The 23,848-nt window shown below is 36.4% G+C and overlaps 3 protein-coding genes across 4 annotated transcripts; 1 reads left to right on the top strand and 2 right to left on the bottom strand.

Moving 5' to 3' along the window:
* Positions 1 to 2,491: 2,491 nt before the first annotated feature.
* On the bottom strand, positions 2,492 to 5,279 carry LOC147868705 (pentatricopeptide repeat-containing protein At2g13600-like). The gene has a single exon (XM_087322556.1). The coding sequence runs from the start codon at positions 5,024 to 5,026 to the stop codon at positions 3,368 to 3,370; it is 1,659 nt and encodes a 552-aa protein (XP_087178682.1). The 5' UTR covers positions 5,027 to 5,279; the 3' UTR covers positions 2,492 to 3,367.
* Positions 5,280 to 7,898: 2,619 nt separating this feature from the next.
* LOC147868704 (uncharacterized) lies at positions 7,899 to 9,357 on the bottom strand. The gene is made up of 2 exons (XM_087322543.1): positions 8,472 to 9,357; positions 7,899 to 8,064 (listed from the first exon to the last, which is right to left on the bottom strand). The coding sequence occupies exons 1-2, from the start codon at positions 9,221 to 9,223 to the stop codon at positions 8,061 to 8,063; spliced, it is 756 nt and encodes a 251-aa protein (XP_087178669.1). The 5' UTR covers positions 9,224 to 9,357; the 3' UTR covers positions 7,899 to 8,060.
* A 7,501-nt stretch (positions 9,358 to 16,858) lies between these two features.
* LOC147868703 (lipoxygenase 3, chloroplastic-like) lies at positions 16,859 to 23,229 on the top strand. 2 transcript variants are annotated; one of them, XM_087322524.1, is made up of 8 exons: positions 16,860 to 17,548; positions 18,197 to 18,718; positions 19,048 to 19,395; positions 19,502 to 19,587; positions 19,886 to 19,993; positions 20,427 to 20,740; positions 21,235 to 21,501; positions 22,258 to 23,228. In XM_087322524.1, exons 1-8 carry the CDS (start codon positions 17,143 to 17,145, stop codon positions 23,012 to 23,014), a joined length of 2,808 nt encoding a protein of 935 aa, XP_087178650.1. In that variant the 5' UTR covers positions 16,860 to 17,142; the 3' UTR covers positions 23,015 to 23,228. The 2 variants fall into 2 exon arrangements, with proteins under 2 accessions (XP_087178657.1, XP_087178650.1); XM_087322531.1 differs by lacking the exon at positions 21,235 to 21,501 and having other exon boundaries at positions 16,859 to 17,548; positions 22,258 to 23,229.
* Positions 23,230 to 23,848: the final 619 nt, after the last annotated feature.

The following is a 23,848-nucleotide window of genomic DNA, read 5'->3' as shown; positions in this document are numbered from 1 at the left end:
TCTCACATAAAAAATAATCATCAAATGATGAACACTTCTAGATTGATGTTGTTGTGGGTTTACTTGTGATCTATACAAACATATGTTTGTCCATTGATTTTTATCTTTACTACTATGTTTGAGACTCATGGATTGTTGTTATTATGGCCTTGTAAATCATTGCAATGTGATATATATGAACATATTTGGCTCAAAGATCTCTGTTTTGACGAGCAATGTTTTAGGGTAAATAAACTTGAATAGAAATGGTTATTTACTTTATAGAAAAAGCAAGGATTATATTTGTAAAAACAAAATGGTGGCTTCCTAGTAGAACATAGTGAAAGTGATAAGCCAACACAATTTTCAAGATTTGTGATGGTTTAACACTTGTTCAATTCTTGGCAAAGTGTGTTGAAATGCGTGCAATGGTGTCATGTTGAGGAAGGAGAAAGTCATTTTCTTGCAAAGAGAGGTTTTATGAACAACATGAATTTCAAGATGGGAAGAGTAAGATTTCTTTAGATCAACAATTTCATATGATGGCAAAATTGGGTTTGGTTTAAACACTAGAACAAGATTTTGTGAATATGAAACTAGACACATTTTTGTTCTAACATATGGGGAGTGTTTCAACAATTCTTGTATCTGTCTTTTGTATTTCTTTCAATACAAAACTATTTAAGAAACGACAAATATGTGTAGTATGGGGTTGGTGGTATGTGACATGTTTTGTCATGGGCTAGGGGGCATGTGTTGGTGGTTTTAAGCCCATAATAAGCTAATATTGGCTCTATGGTTCAAAGTCAGAGTTTGATTTTCATAATTTGAAAAGATTGGTTCTATGGGAACATTTGCATCAAGTAAGTCATCTGAAAAAACATCGTGGGGTGGCTAATGAGTAGCCATTTGAGCTACGTGTATGGTGTAGTGTGGGGTGTCGCCAAACATGTTGTGGGTGTCGTTGGTGATGTGATGTTTAGTAAGGTTAGGTAGAGGGGTGGGGATGCCCAAAGTTGCCAAAGTGATTACAAACTTAGGAACACTTATAGAAAACGTATGGGTACACTCAAGTAGGGAAGGTGGGAGGGGTCTAATATGATTAGACGAGGGATCGAGAGGGCGAGGGCATGGGCAAGTTGCAAGGTACAGAGAGGTATGTTGAAAAGGGGAAACATTATTTGGAATGGGGTTAGATGGAGTAATGTTGTAAGCAGGGAGGTATGGTCTAGTTTAGTTAGAGATTGAAAATCCTCAATAGTTTGGTTTGAATGGTTTTGATTTAAAGGTTTCACAATTCAGTTTGCATTTCAAATTTTTTGATTCGAAACTCCCAAACTAAACCAAATCATTGCCGATTTTACTTATCTCAGGCTGATAGACTTGTGAGGAGTTTTTCCCTTCTTAAATAGTAGAAAATTCATGGAAATAAATATAATTATTTTTGTATTGCAAGCTATAGATTGTTAAATTAGTTGACCCTTCAATTGTGCAAAAAACAAGAATATCTATTTCGTAAAATTACCTTGATTTTCATTATGAATAATAGAAAACTTTCTCTTTGATTAATTGATTTGCTAATCCAAAACAATTAGCTTGAAGTCATTACTCCATATATACAACCCAACATTCAACTACACCATGCAAAATTACGCAATACAAAGTTGTAACTAATTGGGGAGTGTGCTTTAATTCTATATTGGTATATATGCACTCTTTGAAATCTCAAAAGCTCTTTTCAACATTCCAAAGAATGCTCAACAAATGTTCTAGTAGATTAGCAAAGTTGCAATGGTTTTTTTACGTTTTCTTGGTTTAACAACCGTGTACTCATGCTCTGTCTCAAAAATAGAAGAAATATGTGAGTGAAGGAAAAAGAGGAGCAAGACTATTAACAAAGTCATGGTGTGTTCTAAAGTTTGTCTTCTCAAGCTTGAGACTTGCATTTACATACTAGTCCAAATGCACAAGGGCTAGCATGCATATTCACTCGTCGCCTACAAAAGGTATTGGTTGTTTGTATCACCCCCTCCACTTACCTTACTTCATTTGGTTCCACCCCTCGGTCACAACTTAAGACATGAACAAGCCACAAATGAATTGACTAGGATCACAAGCTAGAGATAAGTGGACTTCAACCATTGGCATTCAACGTCAAAAATTTATATACATATTACATGGTAAACCGCAAACCATTAAGCAAATAAAGGCTCAAAACAAACCCGTGAACTCCCAAGTCAAACCAAACTATTTACATTTGTGAATATAAACCGAGGGGTTAAGACATTACATCATGGTTTTGCAGTTTGATTTGACTCAAACCCAACCATTGCCAACTCCCAGAGATGGGGATAAAAACGCATTGCCAGGTGCAAGGTCAACTTCTTTCCACTCAATAATTTTTTTCTCATCTAATACTAGATCTGTCAATAGAGCAATTGATTGTTAATCTATGGGATGTAATCATGTAAGTTTGAGTTTGCATCCAAAGAAAATAACTAAAACAAGCATAAGAATTGGTTAAGTAGAGCTTTTAAATAAGCCACCCTTAAGACAGTTATAATAAAAAAGAAGTTAGTTATATAGGATAAATGGTAAGTAGGTCGATTGGCAACCATTGGTGAGAAGCCATAAAGAAGAAACGAGAAAGAGTTGCTTGCTCTGCATTTCAAATCACATCATGGAGTTTGTGTAACATATGATAAATGAGGACCGCGATTAAGGAAGAAGCTTGAACAAGTTGAATCCAATCATTCTTCATAACACAGCTCTACATGCGACAACAGTCTAAATTATATGTTTATGAGCACAAGAAGAGTGTAACCAGAGGTATCAAATTCCAACGATTATGAAAGTTGTTGTTTATGTCCTCTACTGTCCATTATAGTAAGGGGGGGCTATGATAATATCTTAAAAGTCACATTTGAAATAAAGTTAATATGTGATTCCTTCCGACCATGCACCAGATGTCATGCACCAATAGTTTGTTGAAGCCATTAGTTTACTTCCATTGGAAATCATGTCCAGGTAGCAGGTTTCCAAACCATACCATTGTCAAATATTATTAATAGTTTCTTACTTTGTCCCAACTTCATAACTGGCCAGTGTGTAATGTGTAGCCTCACTAACCCAATCCCTTCAGGACATAATGGATCACTAAGAAGGTTTAGACTCCATGATCAAATGACCGAACCCAATGAAAGATTTCATCCCCCTTACTTTTATCCTCAAGGCAATCAATGTTCCCTGTCGCCAATTCTTTACAGACCATCATGAGCAAATGAGCGTTCACAAATCCAACCGAATAATATTTGGTCAATCAACTGTTTTATCTTATGGATTCATGAATTGGGTAATGAATAATTATCAGGACAACCTTTGGAAGTCTTCAATCAAGCATGCACAAATTTCTCCTTGTTTCGTTTTTCTCTCTCATCGCATCCACTTCCTTTGCTTCACATGGCATGTCTGCATATGCATAGATATTATACATACACACATAAGCCGAATCTTCTTTCTCATCCAGCCGCAATATCTCCTCAAAAGCATGCCTTCCAAGTTCCACATCACCCCACTTACAACAAGCACCTAGTATAGTAAGCCATAAAACCATGTTCGGATGCAATTGTGTGCTTTTCATCATTGCAACTGCTTGCTCTAGTTGACCAGCTCTACTAAGGAGATCAATCATGCATGTATAATGCTCTAAAGTTGGAGCAATGCCATAATCGACACATATGAGTTTATAGTACATTTCTCCCATCTCTATGAGACCTGAATGACTACAAGCGTTTAGAATACTAACAAATGTGACCATGTCAGGTTTCCTTCCTTCCCTCTTCATTCTTTCAAAAACAAAAATGACATTTTCGACCTCTGCAAGGAGAGCATATCCAGTTACCAATGCATTCCACGAGACCAAATCATGAACAGGCAGCTCATCGAAAACTTCTTGTGCTTTTGATAAAATACCACATTTCGCATACATATCGATCAATGCATTGCCAACAAAGAGGTTTGTCTTTAATAATCCTTCACTTAAAAGCTTAGAATGCACCTCCCTGCCCTTATCTAGGGCTCCAAGGGTGCCACAAGCTTTGAGGATGCAGGAGAATGTGAGAGCACTTGGAGAAACACCGTTGTGTTGCATCTGTTCGAAGCACTTCAATGCCTCTTCAGAATGCCCATGTTGAATATACCCACCAATAAGGGCAGTCCACGATACCACATCACGTTTCTTAAGCTTATTGAATACTTCCTTTGCTTTTCCTAGCATACCACATTTCCCATACATGTCGATTAGTGTGTTACTAACGAGCCCACATGTTTTCAAGAATCCTTTTCTTTCAATAACATCATGGATCTCTTTTCCTTTCTCAGTCGCGCTAATGGCACCGCAAGCTTTCAAACAGCATGCATATGTGACCTCATTGGGGAAGACTCGAGCGAGTTGCATAAGTTGAAAGCATTCGAGTGCTTCTATGCCATAGCCGTGATCAGCATATCCACCAATCAATGCCGTCCAGGTCACCACATCCTTGACCCTAAGATTATCAAAAACCTCCCGAGATTCTACTAATAAGCCACATTTGGCCTGCATATCAACAAGCGCACTACCAATGAAAGGATCATGGTCTAGAAGACCATTTCGAGCAACTTCCGCATAGATCCCACGGCCACTTTCGGCATCTTTAAGCTGACCACAAGCTTTCAATAGAGAGAGAAAAGCACTCCCATCTACGAGACATGGAGAGCCCATCTCATACAGCGTGAGAGCATACCTCAATTCGCCACATTTAACATACCTTTGGATAAGAGATGACAGAGATTCTTCTCTTCGTCTTAAAGGAAACCCTTCATCAAAGGCATTCCTGGCAATATATATATGTTGAAATTCTTCTAGCATAGAGATTAGGCAGTGACGGGTCTGAAGGCCGTACCTCTGCAAATGACCAGTTATGTCTTTCTTCGCTTTGATGAAACTTTGGAAAGTATGGAAGAATGTCTTTGTGGAAGGATGAGGCAGCATCACCGAGAGAAGTCTCATGAACCCATTAACCAGAAGACCACCATTGTTGAGGTCTGTTCAAGTGAAGAAGAGATAGATCCCTGTGGAAATATCTCAGAACAGAGGAATCCAGGAATGATTCATGCCGAAAACACATTCTTTCTATTCCTTCTTCTTTTAGGGTTTTTACGAAGTCTGCATCCGAGAGCCTAAGCAGAAACAGAGTCCCTCGGACTCTATAGAGTGATGACGATGAATGGTAAAATTACAAAACTGGTCAATCCACAGGTTACCCAAATGGCCTTGGGTAGGATCGGCGTTTCGAAGCACCTGATGATAATTGCCATTACATACAGTCTTTTAGAAACAAAAAGGAGTTTCGATTTCAATTATCATTAGAAAGCGGCAAGTGACATTACAGATTATGTTAAAATCATGGGAATCTTGAACTCTATCGAAACAAAAATTCCGAATCTTTATAGAGATTATGGAGTTGATTGAAGTGTGTAACAGGATCAATCGATTGAGTTTCTCACCAACATAGCAAGGGAACAAAGCCATCAGCTAATTTAATGAAACTACAAAGAGGGATTGGTTACCACGAACGATTTTGGTCATAACGGATTATTGCAAATGGTATGTTGGACTCAATTTCTTTGAATGGGGTGAGTGAACGAAGCATGTGGTTGGAATTAGCTATATTCATGTAGGTTCTTTTTTTATATGTTATTCATCATTAATTATTTCGTTCGATTTTTGTAAATTTAATGAACTTACTTGATAATGCAATATCGTTGGTTCATCTACTAAGTCTTTGTTAACACAACCCATGACATGTCCAAAGAGGCATTATATGCAATCATTCAATGGACATGGCATAAACACATGTCATTAGGATTTTCTTACAAAACATGTAAGACAAACGTTGACCAAGGGGCTCAACATAGTCCATATAGATTGCTAGAAAAATGTAGAAGGTAGAGATAAAGGTTCATAACAATTTCCTTTAGTTGTTTCACTCAAAATTCTCATCTTTGCCATTTGTTACTATCCAACCCATGTCATTAACTGTAACTTATCTTCATATTTCAACCAAATACCTACAAGGATCTTTACTTCAATGGAAGCTATACGAGTGCAAATTGAATTGCAAGCATGGCCTATAATCATTTAGGAGGTAGTTGAGTGTTCTAATCTATTAGTCGAGTGCAAGGTAAGCACAATTGACTCACATAGTTTGAATGTGAAAGTTGAAATGAAGTAAATGTAAATTTCGAAACATGAACACAACAAAGAGATTGGGCTAAATTTTTACGTGTTATTGATACAACATGCCACAAAACACGCCTTGTTAATTATGTCATTTGAATTGGTTATGAGAGAAAATACTCATAGATGATGGAATTAATGAACTGAAGAGTAGAACCATGTTTTTGTAACATCGTTGTAAATATAATAAGAACCAAGTTTGAACCCACAATAAGAAGACACATTTTTATGTGGTTCAAACCATAGATTGGACCACTTTTCATTTACAACATTCTTATTAGAAATTGTCAATGGAACCATAGCATCACATTCTATCATATATAACCTTGAAACAAGGTGACTAATTTGACATGAAAACATTCTATTCCATATAACATTCAACCCCGTTTTAAGTCACAAAAGGTTACTTGAATCTCCACAAGCCACCCTCTACCTCTATCTCTCTCTCCATGTCGGAATACTCTTTGCTCATCTACTCCACTACAACAAAAAAATGTTATGAAATGAGTCTCATTCTTCATTTAAGATTTTTCTTTTTGTTTTACCATTTTTAAATCCTCATTACTACCCAAAGAGCTTGGTAACAATTATTGATCCCATGGACCATGTTTGCCCTTATGGATATTCATATGCCATCATGTCTCAATTCTAATTCGATTGATCAAATACCAAACTTGACTGTCGATGATTAAAAAATATTTATAAGTATATTCCAAGCCATTTAGTTTCAAGACGCTAGAATAAAAAGACATTTTCCTTCGGGTTGGCTGGTCATTTAGGAATGAAGCAAAAGAACCTACCATACAAAAGTATTCCCCTCTATTTGTGCAGAAGAATTCAAAGACCTAGGTTATGAATGTTTACTATTCCAAGACACCATTACTTTAGGAGTAGGTATTTTCAGGGTTAAATGCAAAAGATGCAACCACTTAGGTTTTCATTAGGTTGTAAAGAACAGTCCATTCCAAATTTTGAAATGTGACTAATAGATTTTGACCTTGATATCAAAAGATTCATGTGTTTAGAATGGCTAGAGAGAGATTTATAAACTTTACTAGCCAAGCACATGTCACGTGGGTCACCAATTAGTCTCAAATCTATCAGCTGTTCAAGAATTACAACATCTATACAACACATGTATTAACACTAACAAACTCAAAATAAGGACATTTTATACAATGTATGCTAAAATGTGTTTGTTAATACTTAGTGAAACTTCTTTGTGCCAAAGTCTTGAGTAGGTCCATCTTACAATGTGATAGGACTCTACTGTACTTAAACATCACCACAAAAACTATCAATTTGCTTAGGTGCAAACATGAAAATTTTATGGTGAATAATATCTTGAACAGTTTAGCTTAGAGATAACAAAGAATAACATCTGGAATGGTCTTAATAATGAATAATATCTTGAACATTCGAGTCTAAAACATAGGAGTATACATTGGAAACGATTCAACAAACAGAGACACAATAGTGACTAATAAAGTGTATGTTTGGGTTGTGGTAGGGTAGGAATGGGCAGCGTGAGCAGTTGGGAGGTATCAATGGAAAGTAGCAGACTATTGTAAAGGTGGAATCGAAAAGTCAACGACCAGCTGTAACATATCCACAATAGCTAAACGCGTAATAATGGAGAGAATTTCAGAAATATGAAAATGGTAGATTTTGCCTCTATTGATGTGAGAGAATCATATTTACAACCATAATAGATGTATACAAGGGGGAAAACATAACCATGACCGCAACAAGAGGAGAACAAAAAATGTAGGTGCCATCAATCCCCTGACTTCCATTTTCATTATCATCTGCACAAGAAAGTTCAAGATTGTAAAGCGCACCAATTTCCATAATCACAAACCATTACGTTGACCACAAAATCCAAGAATATCTACAGGAATCAATTCCTGACATGTTTAAGCAATAAACTTCATGCTATGCAGATTATTCAATATTTCAACACACATTTCATCAGCTGTAACACACACAGAAATATATAAACAGTAAAATCAGGGATCTATGCAAAGCTTGCAGTCGGGTTAAAATACATACATAAACACAATAGCAACAAGATCTGCAGAAATTTGCCTGAATATATACTAGATTGCATTGTACATGAACTGAAAAAGTTCAATTAACAATGGAAGCATTGCTGTACAGCTAGAGCGCCCGCTTCATACATAGAAGTAAAGCATATGGAGATAGTTAGTTTTACCTCTCCCTCTCCGACTTAGTTTCTAGAGCGAGGAAACGCAATGATGATGACGATATTGCATGTCTCATCCACTGAGAATCAGATTTCGCATTTCTCAACAACAGATTTGCATTGTTATCCATCTTCCATTTTGGGGGAGGCGAAATACATTCTGTTTCAAGCTTCTGATTTGATGAAGACCACATTCTATGATCATTTGCCAAAGCCCTGCATTTCAAGACGAGAAGCTTTGCTTTCCATTGACGAAGACGGGAAGCTTTGGCTGCTTCCATTGATTCTGAAGAGATTTCGTGAAGTCCTGAGCGAACACCAGCTTCGGATGCGGAATTCTCAATATCCGAGTAGCTACGAGAAGTAACAGATGATTTAAGGGAGGTGGATGGAATTTTAGAGGCTTCATTACGAACATTCTGAACATCCCTAAGACCATTGAAAATATTATTTTCAGCATTACTATGCCCACTGGCGACATCATTAGTTCGGTCATTCTTACGACTATGTTTAACATCAATCAGATGATGTTTCTTGACAGAGAGTTTGAACCTTCTGACCGAATTTTTACGCATGGATAATTTTTTGATAGGACGATGAGGAGATGGAGATGGATCCTGAATGAAACCTGAAGAGGAGTTTGCGCTCACCTTCTGCTTCTGCTTAATTTTCTCGCTTCTGTTTTCAATCCATTTAGGTATGGAATGGCCAACAGAGAATCCAACAAAAGCCGCCAAGACACTGGCTACCAAGCGGAGCATCTCTTCAATTTTTCTACCTCTGCTTCCTACAAGTTCACTTGGTTCTTCTGTGTCGTCCTTGTGCTTGCTCGTCCTACTGACTCTGAGGTTCTTACTGCCTCCTTCTGCTTCTGCTTCTGCCTTCCCGAAACCCTAAGAAATCAAAACAGACAGACAGAGAAAGAGAGAAAGAGAGAGAGGGAATTTCTTAAAACGCGCGCGCTTTTGGATTTCAAAATTTTGAATTTTGAATTTTGAATTTGGTTGGGCATTCTGGCGGGAAAGGGCTAGCAAAGTCAAGAGTCAAACAAATATGATATGGGGGGTGGGAGGGCTTTATTGACTCGGGAGAGTAGGGTCAAGAAGCTATTTTACTTCAAGAGAAGCAAAGTCAGGTGGTCGAGAGGCCAGCCTGAGGGAAGGAGGAGCGAGAATGGTCGATAAATAGGAAGATAGAGAGAGAGCCGATAGAATCGAATACACCCAAATAAGTGGTGTCGAACATCTTGAGAGACCACCACACTCTTTTAACAACACTAGGGCAACACACACACATTAATGCTAACCAGTATAAACAATTAAATTTCCATGTCTAGCCCCCTTTGTTGTTGAGGCGTGCTCATTGTCGGAATCCAATGTCCCACATCTAATGTTTGCCATTTGACGGGTGTGAAATTTGCAGAAGGCACATAGGAAAAGTAAATCTATTTTGAAGAGGTTGTGGGAATAATTTACGATGATTGTGATCATTGGCCATGCGACCAACAAATAAGGGTTTAGGGTTTGTCAGGGGATAATTATAATCAAGGATAAATCAAGTTTATAATAATAACCAAATAATGTAGATTTTGTAAACTAACTTATATGGGTCTTTTGTCTATATCTGTGAATGCTCTTGTATAATTGGTCTTAAGCCATCTCTTTGATGTAAGAACACTAACCTATTGTCACTCAGGTAGTCCAATTTCAATTTACAGCAAGATATTGGGCAAGAGGTCATAAGGAGGGTGTTCAAATGAGAGCATCGTAAGGATGCCCTCGTTCACCTTTAGAGTGACGTGGGAAGTAGGAAGATCATTCGGTAACATTAACTAAACTAATGGTTTGGTATATTAACAAGTTGTTTCTATTATTGGCTATTTGGAAGACATGAGGATCAAGGGTTTCCTCCTTAAGGCAAGCCAAAGTATATCAACAAAGAAAGGATGACCATTGACAACGTTTACACACTCAAATCTTTCATGATATTTCGAATGTGCAAATGATTGTGGATTATGCCGAGGAATCAAACAATAAATGATTAAATTAAATATTGAGAAGGCTTAGTTTCATGTAAGTTAGTAGTTTATTTCTCAACATATGTCTCATATGGGTTTTAGTGCAAGGGTATCCAACCTCATGTTCATGTTCAGGGTAGGTGTAGTGTCACAGTTATTCGCATGGTAGAGTGACTAGGGCAATACCTTTGGCATGGTCCACACGAAAAGGGTGCCCATTGACCCTGTTTGTTTGCCATTACTACTGACAAACATCTTGTTGTGCTGCATAACTTGGTAGAATGTGGGAAATTGTGGGGCTTGCTCAAACATCATGAAATTGTGGAAATTGCTTAGGCATTGGCAAATAATTCAATATTGGTCCCTCAACCTGTACCTAATATTATAGCTAGACTATGGAAGTGGAAACGTTTGCACTGGTAGTAGGTATAAATATTAATTATGCGTAAATTTGTCCTTATCAAAAGCATCGAGAGACATTTAGTTATCTTGGATGTGATTGGAAAATAGTGGACCAAGGTGAGGTTTGTCACCATTTAGATTACCCTATTGGTGTTAATATCTAACTCTCTTAATGTTTGACTTGTATATTAAGTGCAATCATGGATAAATTTGTATACTAGTCCAAAGTGGTGCAAGAAATAATTATTTCGATTATTTATTATTTTTGTTATCATTACCATAGACAAAGAAATCACGTGATCATTTACATTATGGAAGACATAGACAATAATTGGTATGAATTGGGTTTCATGGAGCCATACACGTACAATGTACTCCAAAATGCCTTAGGGCATCATCCCTACTAAATTTCGAGGATCATATGCTTGCTCAAATATTTAGCCTTCTAAAACATATTCGTATTTCTTATTTTATGGAGAAGATTGGTATACACTAAGTGAAAACACAAAATTGTACATTTTATTATTATAAAAGATTCACCTTGGTATTAATGGAAAGATGCCCAAAGGCTACAAAGAACTCATATAACTCATATAGGAAAACATGACCATCATACCTGCATCAACCAACATGTGGAGTAGCAAAATCTCTCATGCATCTAAATGAGCGTGAAAGCGGGGTCCTTCCAAAACAGGGGCAAAGAAAGCCATCTTGGTGGAGCATATCTCCACTTTATTCTCTCCCCAAAAGAGGTGAAAACTTAGGCCTTTTTCCACGTTTCTCTAAAATGTTATTGCTTACGAAACACAACATCAGACTCGCCAGTTATTGCCTCATATTGGCCTCTTACAGTATGCAAAAGTATCAATCATATCTCCATGACTAACTCAACTGCATTTTGTTTGACTTTTTGAAATACACATTTACATCTTGCCATCCACAATACCACAAAATTGTACCTTCTTGGTGGCATGTTGTTAATAATGGTTGACCATTTAAATGATATGTTAATAATTAGGTAATTAATTAGGGTTAATTAGTGACTAATTATGTGAGTAGTTAAGCAACGGAAGATTATGTGATATGTGTGCGTATGTGTATGAGAGGAAGAGAGAGAGGAAGATACACTTATGAACAATAATGTAAATGGGGGATGATTAACAAGAGTGTAGCTAAAGACCTTTCCTCTATATTAATAAGCATCAAAATACAACGATATCCTCAATGAGGTATATATACATCTCCGGTGCAAGGGTGCACATGTATGAGGAGAATATAGGTATAAAGGTGTAAGTCCTATATTAAATGAACATATGAGTGGAGGATCTAGAATGTATCCCAATCAAGTACAAAATCTTATTTTAAGGCTTTAAGGTCAACAACACACTAACTAGATTCTATCTAGGTAACTACTAAGTTACATGGTTAACTAAATGGCTAAACTAAGTTGAGCTTGATATCTTAACATGATAAAAAGCTATTATGGTGCACAAAAGGTTATTTTAAAGTCACACAAATAGATCAAGGACTTTAGGACAATGGACACCAAGTTTCATGTACTCGTGGATATGACAATATTGGTGGTTAGTAGTTGAAATGCTTATTCTTGTGGCCCTAATTCTAGACTTGGTGGTAAAGGAATTGTGGAAATATTGGTTATTTGATTGTAAGAAATTGATACTAGCATTTCAATCCAATGATACATATCATAAATTGATTGAAGATAGAGCTTGGTTAGTGCTAAAGGTTTCAAGTACATGGCATATTGCCCATTTATATAATGGTGGCATCGGATTTTGCATATAGGATGGCATTCTCGTATTCAATTTTGTGCACGAGTGGGTGGGTTGGCTTTCGCAATGACTTCAAAACATCAACACATTTGCAATGGGGCGTGCTTTTTTTAATAGTGATCAAAGAGGATGCAATAAATAGATTCCTTACATGTCAAAACAAGCATAGATTCCATGCACTCCCAATTGCTATAAATTTGGATTGTTATCTCATGCCTTTGGGCATCATTAACTAGGATGTATTGTCACCCTTTTAGTGGGGTTCTGTTCGAGGCAAAGTTGTACCCTCACATGTTGTGAGATTATGTTTTATTACCTTAAGTGTTGGATATGTGGTATGATTGGAGTTTGACAAATGGGTTATTGTTTGATGGTTTCCATGGAGTACAATGATAGGTTTGTAGGGTAAAAGGAAAATTTATTTGACAATTTTGCAACTAAGCTCTATGAGCACTTTGTCCCTACAAGAGGTGCCATTATGTCACTTAGTATTGCTACATTTGAGAAGGTATAGTAATATACACATTTGTGGAGAGAGAGAGAGAGAGAGAGAGAGGATTAATTTCATAAACAAAAAAAAGGTAGTTGAATGTTGCTTGGTTGGTAAAGTGGTCTTGTAGATATTAGATGGTCATGTGTTTAACCCCTACATTCCATAGTGGCATATAGAGAACTAGAAAAAAGGTGTGATAGTCAAGCCTCGAGTTTGAGTTGATAGTGCAATCATTAGGGTATGATAATTACAAAGAGAGAGAGAGAGAGAGTAATGTCTCCTAAGACAAATTTTGGCATGAGAGAAAGCGAGAGGACACACGATTACAAAACACAAATATATTAAACGAAATGGTAGATAGTTATAAAATGATGGATCAACTAAAGATCAATACCTCAATACATGGTGGAGAGGTTGGGAACAATTTCTTTTAGGTCATTGTGCTTTGTATAACTACATAGAATCCTACATGGTAGGAGTGGGGGGGTATTATAAATATTCATTCCATTCAAAACATATTCCCATACATTTATTTCAAGGTTGGACTTTCGAACCTGCATTCATACAGGTTGTACTTAAGGTTTATATGTCAAAACTAGGGTGAAAATGTGAATCTCTCTCTCACTTTATTATTGCAATAGAGACCATGGATATTTATACAGTGGGGTGCATCCATAAACACTTGTGACTCACCCTTTATCTAGCTCTAACACCACTCAAGGTCTAACAAAGCACTAATATACATTTCATTAAAGATTCCTTGGGTTACAAGAGGTACAATGCTCACTAATAGCATGATACATTCTCCGTCCGATCATACATTGATCTTAGTGAAATAATAATACAATATTATGAAAGGTTGGTATCATTCACATAGAAGCAATTCCTCTTGTACCCAAGCATTATGCTTCCACATGCAAGAGTCCCATACTCCATAGGTCATGTTTATGGCCTTTTGAGGGTGTGAAATTGGAGCTTCTATCTTAACATCATCAACCTTACATTACATAAAATCCCTTGCTTTTTGATAGATGTGCCTCCAAAAATGTCATTATCTTCCTTACATTGCATGAATTTCCCTTCTTGATGTACTCCAAATATGTCATTATGAACCTTACATTGCATGCAATTCCCTTCTTAATGTATCATCTGAAAATTTCATTCTTGACATGTCATAATCATGTGTTGATTGTTTTCCTTGCACATATTGTCGCGATGCCCTAGTTTCTTCAATGTATATGCCTTACACCTATCTTGAAGCTAAATCGTTCATGTAATTTTACAAACATGCTTTTATGGATGCGCAACAAATCATTACAATTCATTTGACAACAAACATTCCACGAGAAAGGAAATCTCAAAGTCTTCCACTATATCCACTTTATGGTTAATGAGAGATGTAAATATTTCCACAATAATTCACCCACTAGCGATCCTTTGTCAACAAAAAGTTATCCTTAAGGTTAGGAACCTACGATGCTTTTAGCTTATATTTATGAGGGCATTATTCTTCATGGCCATAAATCTATGATGTTTGCCGATACTAGAAATATGTGAGGTTGCTTAATTACTTGTTACTTATATTGGCGCAACCATATCTCAGGTTAGTGATATGTGATGTCGTTGCCACACTTTCCCTATGTTATAATCTTATAAGCTCGATAAAACATATAGTGTTCTCTAGTGCAACCACCTAATTATTTTTGTCATTTTGTGATTGTTCTTATGTAAGGCTACTCCATGATAAAATTTGAAATAGAGGCTTTACCTTGATTCATATATGTCTCTTAACTATTTAAAAAAATGTTCTAGTCTCGATGTTGTAAATTCGTTTAAGTTTTGACCCAACTTGTCATCGCTCTTTATAATGTGGAAAATGTGGCAATTTGTTTTTAGAATGAATAACTATATATCATACTACAAAATTAACGGCCCATATCGATGCTAGGATTGGCAATGCATACATGTTTTTTAACCATGAAACTATTCCCCCCCAATGGACCCATACTCATGCAATTCCCAATCAAAATAAAAAATTTCTTGGTGCGTGAAAACTTAGTAACAAGCAATGTGTTGAGGTAGGTGGAACCTCTCCATCAACAACAAACATCTCTAATCAAGTCTCATTTGCCCTTTTTGTGACTTTTCCAAATTTCCCTTCTTTAAGAGCAATGATATTTTTTTATATCTTTTTGTTTTGATCTTTGTATTGAACTAACTAGAATCTATTTTTAGTTTGTAGTCTAGCAGCTTGCTAACTGCTTATTCGTTTGATCAATGAGCATATTTAGGTTTAAAGTAGGATTAATTTTAATGAGTTATCAACCTATCATAAATTAAGTTTTGGAGTTAAATGCCATGAAGATAGCCTTATATGAACTCTTACTAACCCTTTGAAAATAATGATTTTTTGAATGTAAAACGAATGTAATTGTTGACAATATATACAAAGGAAATTGTATTCATGTTAATACAAAAATCCTTAAAAAGAAATGGTGTGGGTTCCTATCATCACAAAGTAAATGTTCTTGTGGAATAATTATTACATTCTGGTGCTAGTGCCGATTGGGAGGATTGTCAATATTCATCATAGAATGTTGTCTTTATGGTATGCTCCAAGGTTCTAAAAAAGGATATGTGTTGTTTAATTTGTTTTCTAGATTGACTTTGTGGATTTGGTCATGTGACCTCTTTCCTAACACACACACACACACACACACACACACACACACACACACACACACAACTACCATGATTGATTTAAAGCTCTAGACAAGTGATTCTTGCAAGTTTGTGGTCTTGATTGCCTTGTTGAAATTGTCACTCTCCCTTCCTCTAAAAACACATACACATATTTTTTTGTTTGAAACAATGGGTGTAAGGCAAATCTCTCTACCATGTACTATATTCCTCATAGATAATATTTGATCTCTCATAACAACAATAACATCTCTTTGTCTCTTTGTCTATTAGATATAGAGATCATGAAAGGAACCTATTTATTACTAAGTCAAATGAATGATGAACCCAAAAGAAGGTATGATACAGGGTATGGGGAGCCTTGGCTTGCAAGGGACAAGGTTGTCTTCATAACACTATTGTCTTATAGTGCAACTTACAAGGTCAACAAAATTTTAAAGGATATAAGAACCAATTTACAACTTTAATTAAAATAGTGGTTAGTCAAGTCAATCAATTGCATGATGCATGTAAAGACTCGCTTTTTTTTATAAAACCAATAGTTTAGAATGGATTCTTGTGATATCCCATGTCCGGAGGAAGATCCCGACATGTTTAGTAGTCAAGGTTAGAAAGTTCAATTCACTATCTTGTCATGTCAATAAGTGATGCGTTCAAAAACTTTCCAGATGCTTGCCGACTTGTCGTTTCACATGAAATATTGCCCAATAAGATTCTTTAGAATTAAAATTAATTAATTGTGCAAGTGACAAAAATCCTCTCCAATCATAATATGGCAGTTTACTAACTAGAAACACATTGCATAAAAACACACTAATAAATAAATAGCAAAATGGTAAACCACGAGTATTAATAAATTAATTATCATACAAAATAAACTAAAAATGACGACTTTCGATGCTAGTTTGACTAGCGAAAGAAAATATTAAAAATAAATAAATTTTAATTTATGCGATTTTGTAAGCATTGCATTGCCTTGTATAAAGAGTGTTCTATGCATTCAAATACCAACCATCTCTCTCTCTCTCTCTCTCTCTCATTCTTGTTTGATGTGATCTTGTGCTCTTCTTCTTCATCATCATCACTCACAATTTCTTCTATATCTAGTTACCTCCTCCATCTTGCATTTGATCCAACCTAAGTTTTCGAACTTGCCCATCCTAAGTTTTCATGCTGTCAAATTGTAACTCGGTTTCCTTTGAACTTCTTTCTTCTCTTTCATTTTAACCCTTGAATATCATATAGTTAATATTTGTCCCTCATCAAATTCGTGCCATGTTAATGCATCCTCCAACCCTCTCATCATCAAGACCTATATCACGGTCTTCCACTAATATATGTTTGCCACGTCGAACCACTTTAGGGCACCACCCTGGTGTCCATGTCGATCTGCACCCCTTCCTAGCTCATCATCCTCACTTCAACGTCCCCTTGCTAAGACATTGTGCGTGCATCCATGTTACCTCACAAGCACAACGTCCTAGTTTTAATGTCACCTCGTCACCTCAACGTCCACACGTCCACTTCAGCAACATGACCAAGCTCACAGTAGTTGTGACAGTAAAGCGCAAGTGTTATCCTAGCCCCCAAGAGAGAGCTTTGGACCAACTTGATTGCATTTTAGACTTGTCCGGACAAAAGGTGGACTTACAGCTTGTCAGTAGCTCACAAGTGGATTCAAGTAAGCTCTCTAAAACCATAACAATTGTAACTACACTCATATATGTACAATGCAATCATCCATATTTAAAAAAAGTTATTATTTTTTGTTTCAAGAAGCCTAGTCAAAATAATGGTCACTTGTAGTTTAATGTTATAGAAAGGTGGTTGTTATAGTCTAACATTTGGAGACACCTAAGTTTTGAAAAGTGATTGTTAAAAATTGGGAGGAAATAATTTGTCAATTTGTTTCAAATAGCCTAAGTTTGAAAAGTTATTGTTAAGACTTTGTTTCAAAATAAAAAAATGTCTAGATGTTTGGATTCTTTTATTGTTAAAACCTACTATACTTTAGGATGGAAATGCTCTCGTGTAAATCACATCACATTCCGAACTAGTAGGAGAAGTTACCGTTAAGCTTGTATATTTGAGGATAACAAAATAATTGTGCGTTCTCTCTCTAGATACAACCATGTCATTTACAACTCTTGTAAATATTTATATTTTGTTGGATGATTCTTCCGCCTCTCTTTTCAATCTTGAAGGTGGACTCAACATAAGATTTCTAAACAATAGCTTTAGAAACACATCATATCGTACTTTGAATGCATTGGCACATTTACATTATGTGATTCAAGGATTATTATTTACTCTTTGAAATATGTTGCAGAAACGGGCTTTGGCAAACGAAGCAACAAAGCTTCAATACAAGATTGGGCCCAAAAGGCAAACATTAAAGCCACCAAGGTTCAATACATTGTTGAGTTTATTGTTAGTAGCAACTTTGGTATCCCAGGGGCCATCACTCTTGTAAATAACCATAATAATGAATTCTTCCTTGAGACTATTGCCCTCCACAGTCTTGCATTTGGCAAGGTTTATTTCTCTTGCTACTCTTGGGTACAACCTAAATCTAAATATCCACATGAGACTATCTTCTTTAGCAACAATGTCTATCTACCTTCAGAGACTCCAAACGGCTTGAAGAAATTGAGAGAATATGACATGGGTTTTTTTAGAGGCTTTGGCACAAGAACATGTATGCAAGAGTGGGATAGGATTTATGACTATGATGTATATAATGATATTGGCGACCCTGACAAGGATGAGGATTTGGCACGACCAAATCTTGGAGGAGTCAATTTGCCATACCCTCGACGACTTCGAACAGGTCGAAGTTGCACAAAAGCAGGTTAGGGCTTGACAATGTTATATTTGTGTAGTTTTAACACACTTTCTAACGTGCCAAATTTGAATTCCATTTCCATATTATGCTTGATATGATCAACTTCTATAAACAATGAGGTCTCAAATTCTTGGCTACGTGTGGTGGAATGTAGGGGGTCATTCTTTGGCCTTTCAATGCCTACAATGACCCCCTCTTCCTTATCATACCTAGGTAATTAATTAGTATGCTTTAATATCTTAACTAGGAATGTTCTCCAAGTTTTCTTACTGGTTATTGCATGCGACTTTCTTATTGGTCATGTTTGACATTGCATATCTTCTTTTATTATGCAGATGCTAATGCAGAGAGTCCATCGGGATTAGGGAATAACTATTACGTGCCAAGAGATGAAGCCTTTGAAGAAGTTAAAAGAGACGATTTCATGGCAAAGTCGCTTAAAGGGGCAGTACACCAGGTTATGCCCATTTTGGCTAATAGCCTAAAGGAAGGCAATGATGAATTTCAATGTTTTCAATGCATTGACAAACTTTATGAGGATGGAATCGGATTGAGAAACTTTGGAGCACTTGACAACAAAATTCTTAAAACATTCCTTGGAACTCAATTGCTTGATAAAATGCAAGAATCAAGTGACCAAATATCTGACCTATTTCAATATGCTCAACCACATGTCATCTCAAGTACAATTGACTATACATTGAGGCTAATTTGATCCCATCATTTTTGGGCATTGGCTGCATTTTATTTACTCTCTCATGAATGTTTGTGGATGGATTTGTTGATTAGGGGATCACTTTCGATGGATGCGAGATGAGGAGTTTGGGCGGCAATTACTTGCTGGGGCAAATCCTGTGGACATCCAAAGGCTTCAGGTTAGGGCATTGACATCACAAAAACAATTATATGCTTAGGCTAGACAATGTATGTCACAATAAACTTTATACATTTTCACACTACGGGTTCCATCGACCATGAAGCATACCTTCCTAATATACTTCCATACCTTGTGATGTGAACATTGTTGGGAATAATACTCCTAGGGCAAATGAGTAATTTTCTACATATGAAAACATTTTAAATTTCTTAAATATTCAAATGCATGGAATCTTTTAAAGTAACATTTTGTGTCATCGGAATAGTCCAAGTGACATAAATCTATATTTGTTGTAGGAGTTTCCAATCAAGAGTGGATTGGACCCTATGGTATATGGTTCGCCCATATCAACAATCACGGAGGAACATTTGATTGCTCATTTGGAAGGGTTAAGTGTAGAACAAGTATGGACCACAACTTAAAAAAATTCAATAATGTGATATTGTAAATGTTACACTGAGATAATGTTTGGTTTATGTATACTCCAATGGATACCCAAGTAATGTAACAATAAAACTCTCAATCCAAACTAAGATAATGGGTCTATGTTTGTTTAGATTTGACCCCATCCACATGGTTTGGTTTTACGTTAAGTCCATTCATTTAATCTCATGAGCATTCGTTAATCTCTAGTTTATTTGACTCCCCGCTTGGTTACAATTTAATGATCCTCTTGTTGTCCTATTTGACCTAATTAATGTGAATGTTATATAACTAGGGTTATCTCTAGTGTATTTGACCCCACAAGTATAAAGTTAAGACCATCCATCCATAAATATATGGTCATGCCTATGCTAATATAAACTATTAAATGAATTTTTCACATGTTTTAATCAGGCAATAAATGAAAAGCGATTGTATATGTTGGACTATCATGACGCCTTCATGCCGTTTGTGAGCAAAGTGAACAAGATGAAGGGTAGGAAGATGTATGCGACAAGGACAATCTTGTTCTACACTAGGGAAAATGTTCTTATCCCCATCATCATTGAGTTGAGCTTACCACCAAGTACGAGGGGGCACAATGCTTGGAGGCGAGTGTTCACACGTGGTGACTACAATGGCGATGGGGGTGCCTATTGGAAATGGCAATTGGCCAAAGCTCACGTAAGCTCAAACGATGCAGGGTATCATCAACTCGTCAATCATTGGTATGAACTATGAATTAACATAAAAAATAGGGGACCAAAAAGGCAGGACTAATAACATATTAGTAAACAACACAAAAGATGAAGACATTTAGTCATATATAGTAGAGAAATGCCAAAAGATTCTTTCATTCTCGGAAAAATGTATCACGTAAACTTATAAATGAGGATCCTCAAAAAATAGATAGTCACTTTAGGGAGGCATTAGTAAAAAGACATACGCTTCATGGTGCACACTTCTTTAGTGTATCATGACCATTTATATGCTTTATATTTCTTAAAAGGATGATATATTCTTGCTCAAAATAGGATTGTATAATGATTTTTTAGTTTGGCTAGCTTATTCTTTAGCTATCAAACCATTGATAAGTCATTAAAAAAATGTACTAGAATAAAAAGTTGTGTGCTTCATGTTTCATAAGATGGACTCATGAGATATTACAAGAATGCATGGACCATGGTAAACTTTATTAAATCTTTAACTTTGCTCTTTATAGGTTACGAAGTCATGCAGTGGTAGAGCCTTTTGTGATCACTTCTAACAGACAGCTTAGCCAAATGCATCCCATTTTTAAGCTTCTTAAGCCTCACTTTCGTTACACACTAGCGATAAATGCCTCTGCCCGTCAACTCCTCATCAATGCGGGTGGTATCATTGAGAACACTTTCACAACAGGTCCTTTCTCTTTAGCCATTAGCTCTGCTGCCTATAAGTCGTCATGGAGATTTGACCATGAAAGCTTGCCGATGGACCTTTTGAAAAGGTTGGTTGGGTGAAACAACAAAAAAACATAAATTCTTTTAATGTTTGTGGTTGGTCATTTTCATAATGTGCTTGTTTGCTCAGTCATGAGTTTGGGAAGCTATTAAGGTTTATTTCTTGCTTTCTTCGTAGTTTTTGGTTGTTTTGCTAGCTACCCTTTGATTTTTTGGAAGGAGTTAGCTCTCAATCACATAACTTAGGGAATGCTTTTGACTTGGTTAACTTGAACGTCAAGAAGCTGTCCTTGTTAGACTCATAATACTACTCTTGTAAAGTCTCAACATTAAAATTGACAAAGGCTTGCAAGAAGTGTGTGTGAATGTTCCATGAACATTGGCAGGCATTCAATGATAGTTTAAATATCTACAATTTTCTTTGCATATGTGTGTCTATGCTAAAAATTGACTAGACGAGGGTAAGGAGCACATGAAGGATAGATTCTTATCCATTCGGTCTGAAATATATAAATAAAAAGATCAAGTTCTAGGCTATTGAGACTATTTGATGATTCAAAAGAAATTGCGTAAAGTACAAGTACTAGGCCAATCAATGATTTCGTGTCATTAAATGGTATAATTTTATTTGTTTTACAGTCAATTGGTTAAAATGTAAGAGACATCAATTCTTTGCATGATAAATCATATCATTCTTTTCTGTACTTCATGGTAGTTTTTGACTTAGCAAAGTGAACCTCAAATTAATCATATGTGGGATATTACTAATTCGTTACAAATTACAATTTGTGCATTACAAATAGGGGGATGGCCATCGAGGACACAAATGCACCTAATGGAATAAAGCTGGTATTAGAAGATTATCCCTATGCATCAGATGGCCTGTTAGTGTGGACCTCAATAACAAGTTGGGTGGATGAGTATGTGTCCCTATATTACAAGGATGAGAAGGATGTCCAAGGTGATGTAGAGATCCAAGCATGGTGGGAGGAGATAAAGAATAAAGGTCATCCTGACAAAAAGGATGAGTCATGGTGGCCTCAACTTAACACCCCTAGTGACCTTAAAAACATACTGTCCACTATCATTTGGATTGTGTCGGGTTTCCATGCAGCTGTCAATTTTGGCCAATACGCCTATGGTGCTTATGTTCCAAATCGACCTTGCATGACTCGTCGCTTAATCCCTGACGAGGATGACATTGTTGCATATCGTGAATTCTCTAAGAACCCTGAGAAATTCTTCTTGTCTTGCATTCCCAACAAATTCCAAGCTACCACAACCATGTCTATTGTGGACACTTTGAGTACACATTCACTAGACGAAGAGTACCTTGGGGAACGAGCTCAAACAAAGTGGACGAACGACATGAGAGCTATTGAAGCTTTTCAGAGATTCTCAATGAGCATGTTTATAATTGAGAAAGAAATAGCTAAGAGGAACAAGGATCCAAAACTAAAGCACAGGAATGGTGTGGGAGTTTTACCGTATGAACTATTGGTGCCAAACTCAAGCCCTGGTAGGACATGTAAGGGTGTTCCTAACAGCACATCAATATGAAAGGGGTCTACTGGATAAATATTATTATATAATGCCCATTCAAATACAACAAACATTCTACCTAAACTTGGGTTATCTAACCAAAAAGAAAGATTCTTGGGTACATGCTGATAATTTGTTAAGTCTGTCTCCCACATGACACATGTTAGAACAAAGAGATGTTTTGTAAACAAAGAGAACACATATTCTTTGATTTTTTTTGACTTGGACTACAAATTTTAAGCTAGCTCACACTCACAACTCCAACTTCATAATATTTATTATTTACAGAAATAATCATGGTAATAATATGAGCTGCAAAATTTTAGGCATTTATACAATTTCGAGCATATTATCTTATCTTTCATTTCTTGAATGATTTTTATTGTGGTGTTTTCAATCCCATCTTGGCCTTTTACCTTTTCTCTTGTGGTTGAAGTGTCCTGAATATTGAAACCTCAAAACACTTGGGCAATGTTCATGTGTTCGCTTGCCAACGACTGGTTGAAATTTGAAAATTCTATTGAGCAAGGACTGACACGATTCCCCTTTTCCTCAAGCATAACAAGAGAGATTTTCTAGAGTCCAATCAACTAGATTGGCCGAGCATAAATATGTCCATAAGGTTGAGACTAAAGTTGAAAGAGGGGGGGGGGGGGGGGGGGATCTTACTTAGAAAAACGAACACGGTGAAGATATGAGCAAAGTAAACACCATGAGGTGGTTTCTTACAATGTAGAGGTAGAAGAGAATATGTACCAATGGGTGTTGTCTCTTTAGAGTGATGCAAGGGACAATCTCATGGTCCACAAGGAAAAACCCACATGATTCAATGTGAAATGTGAAGTTAAATTT

This window comes from Azolla caroliniana, unplaced genomic scaffold (assembly GCF_043228905.1).
Source record: "Azolla caroliniana isolate FFs.n. ecotype wild unplaced genomic scaffold, voAzoCaro1.0.p SCAF_1, whole genome shotgun sequence".
NCBI classification, from domain to species: domain Eukaryota; kingdom Viridiplantae; phylum Streptophyta; class Polypodiopsida; order Salviniales; family Salviniaceae; genus Azolla; species Azolla caroliniana.
Note: the sequence above shows the minus strand (reverse complement) of the source record. Positions and strands in the feature narration are given on the sequence as shown.

Excerpts from the sequence above, each read along its gene's own strand:
- LOC147868705 (XM_087322556.1), bottom strand. The coding sequence starts at position 5,026 with ATGAGACTTCTCTCGGTGATGCTGCCTCATCCTTCCACAAAGACATTC.
- LOC147868704 (XM_087322543.1), bottom strand. The coding sequence starts at position 9,223 with ATGCTCCGCTTGGTAGCCAGTGTCTTGGCGGCTTTTGTTGGATTCTCT.
- LOC147868703 (XM_087322524.1), top strand. The coding sequence starts at position 17,143 with ATGTTAATGCATCCTCCAACCCTCTCATCATCAAGACCTATATCACGG. Across the intron at positions 20,741-21,234 it reads CATCAACTCGTCAATCATTG|GTTACGAAGTCATGCAGTGG; the intron begins GTATGAACTATG and ends TGCTCTTTATAG. Across the intron at positions 21,502-22,257 it reads CCGATGGACCTTTTGAAAAG|GGGGATGGCCATCGAGGACA; the intron begins GTTGGTTGGGTG and ends CATTACAAATAG.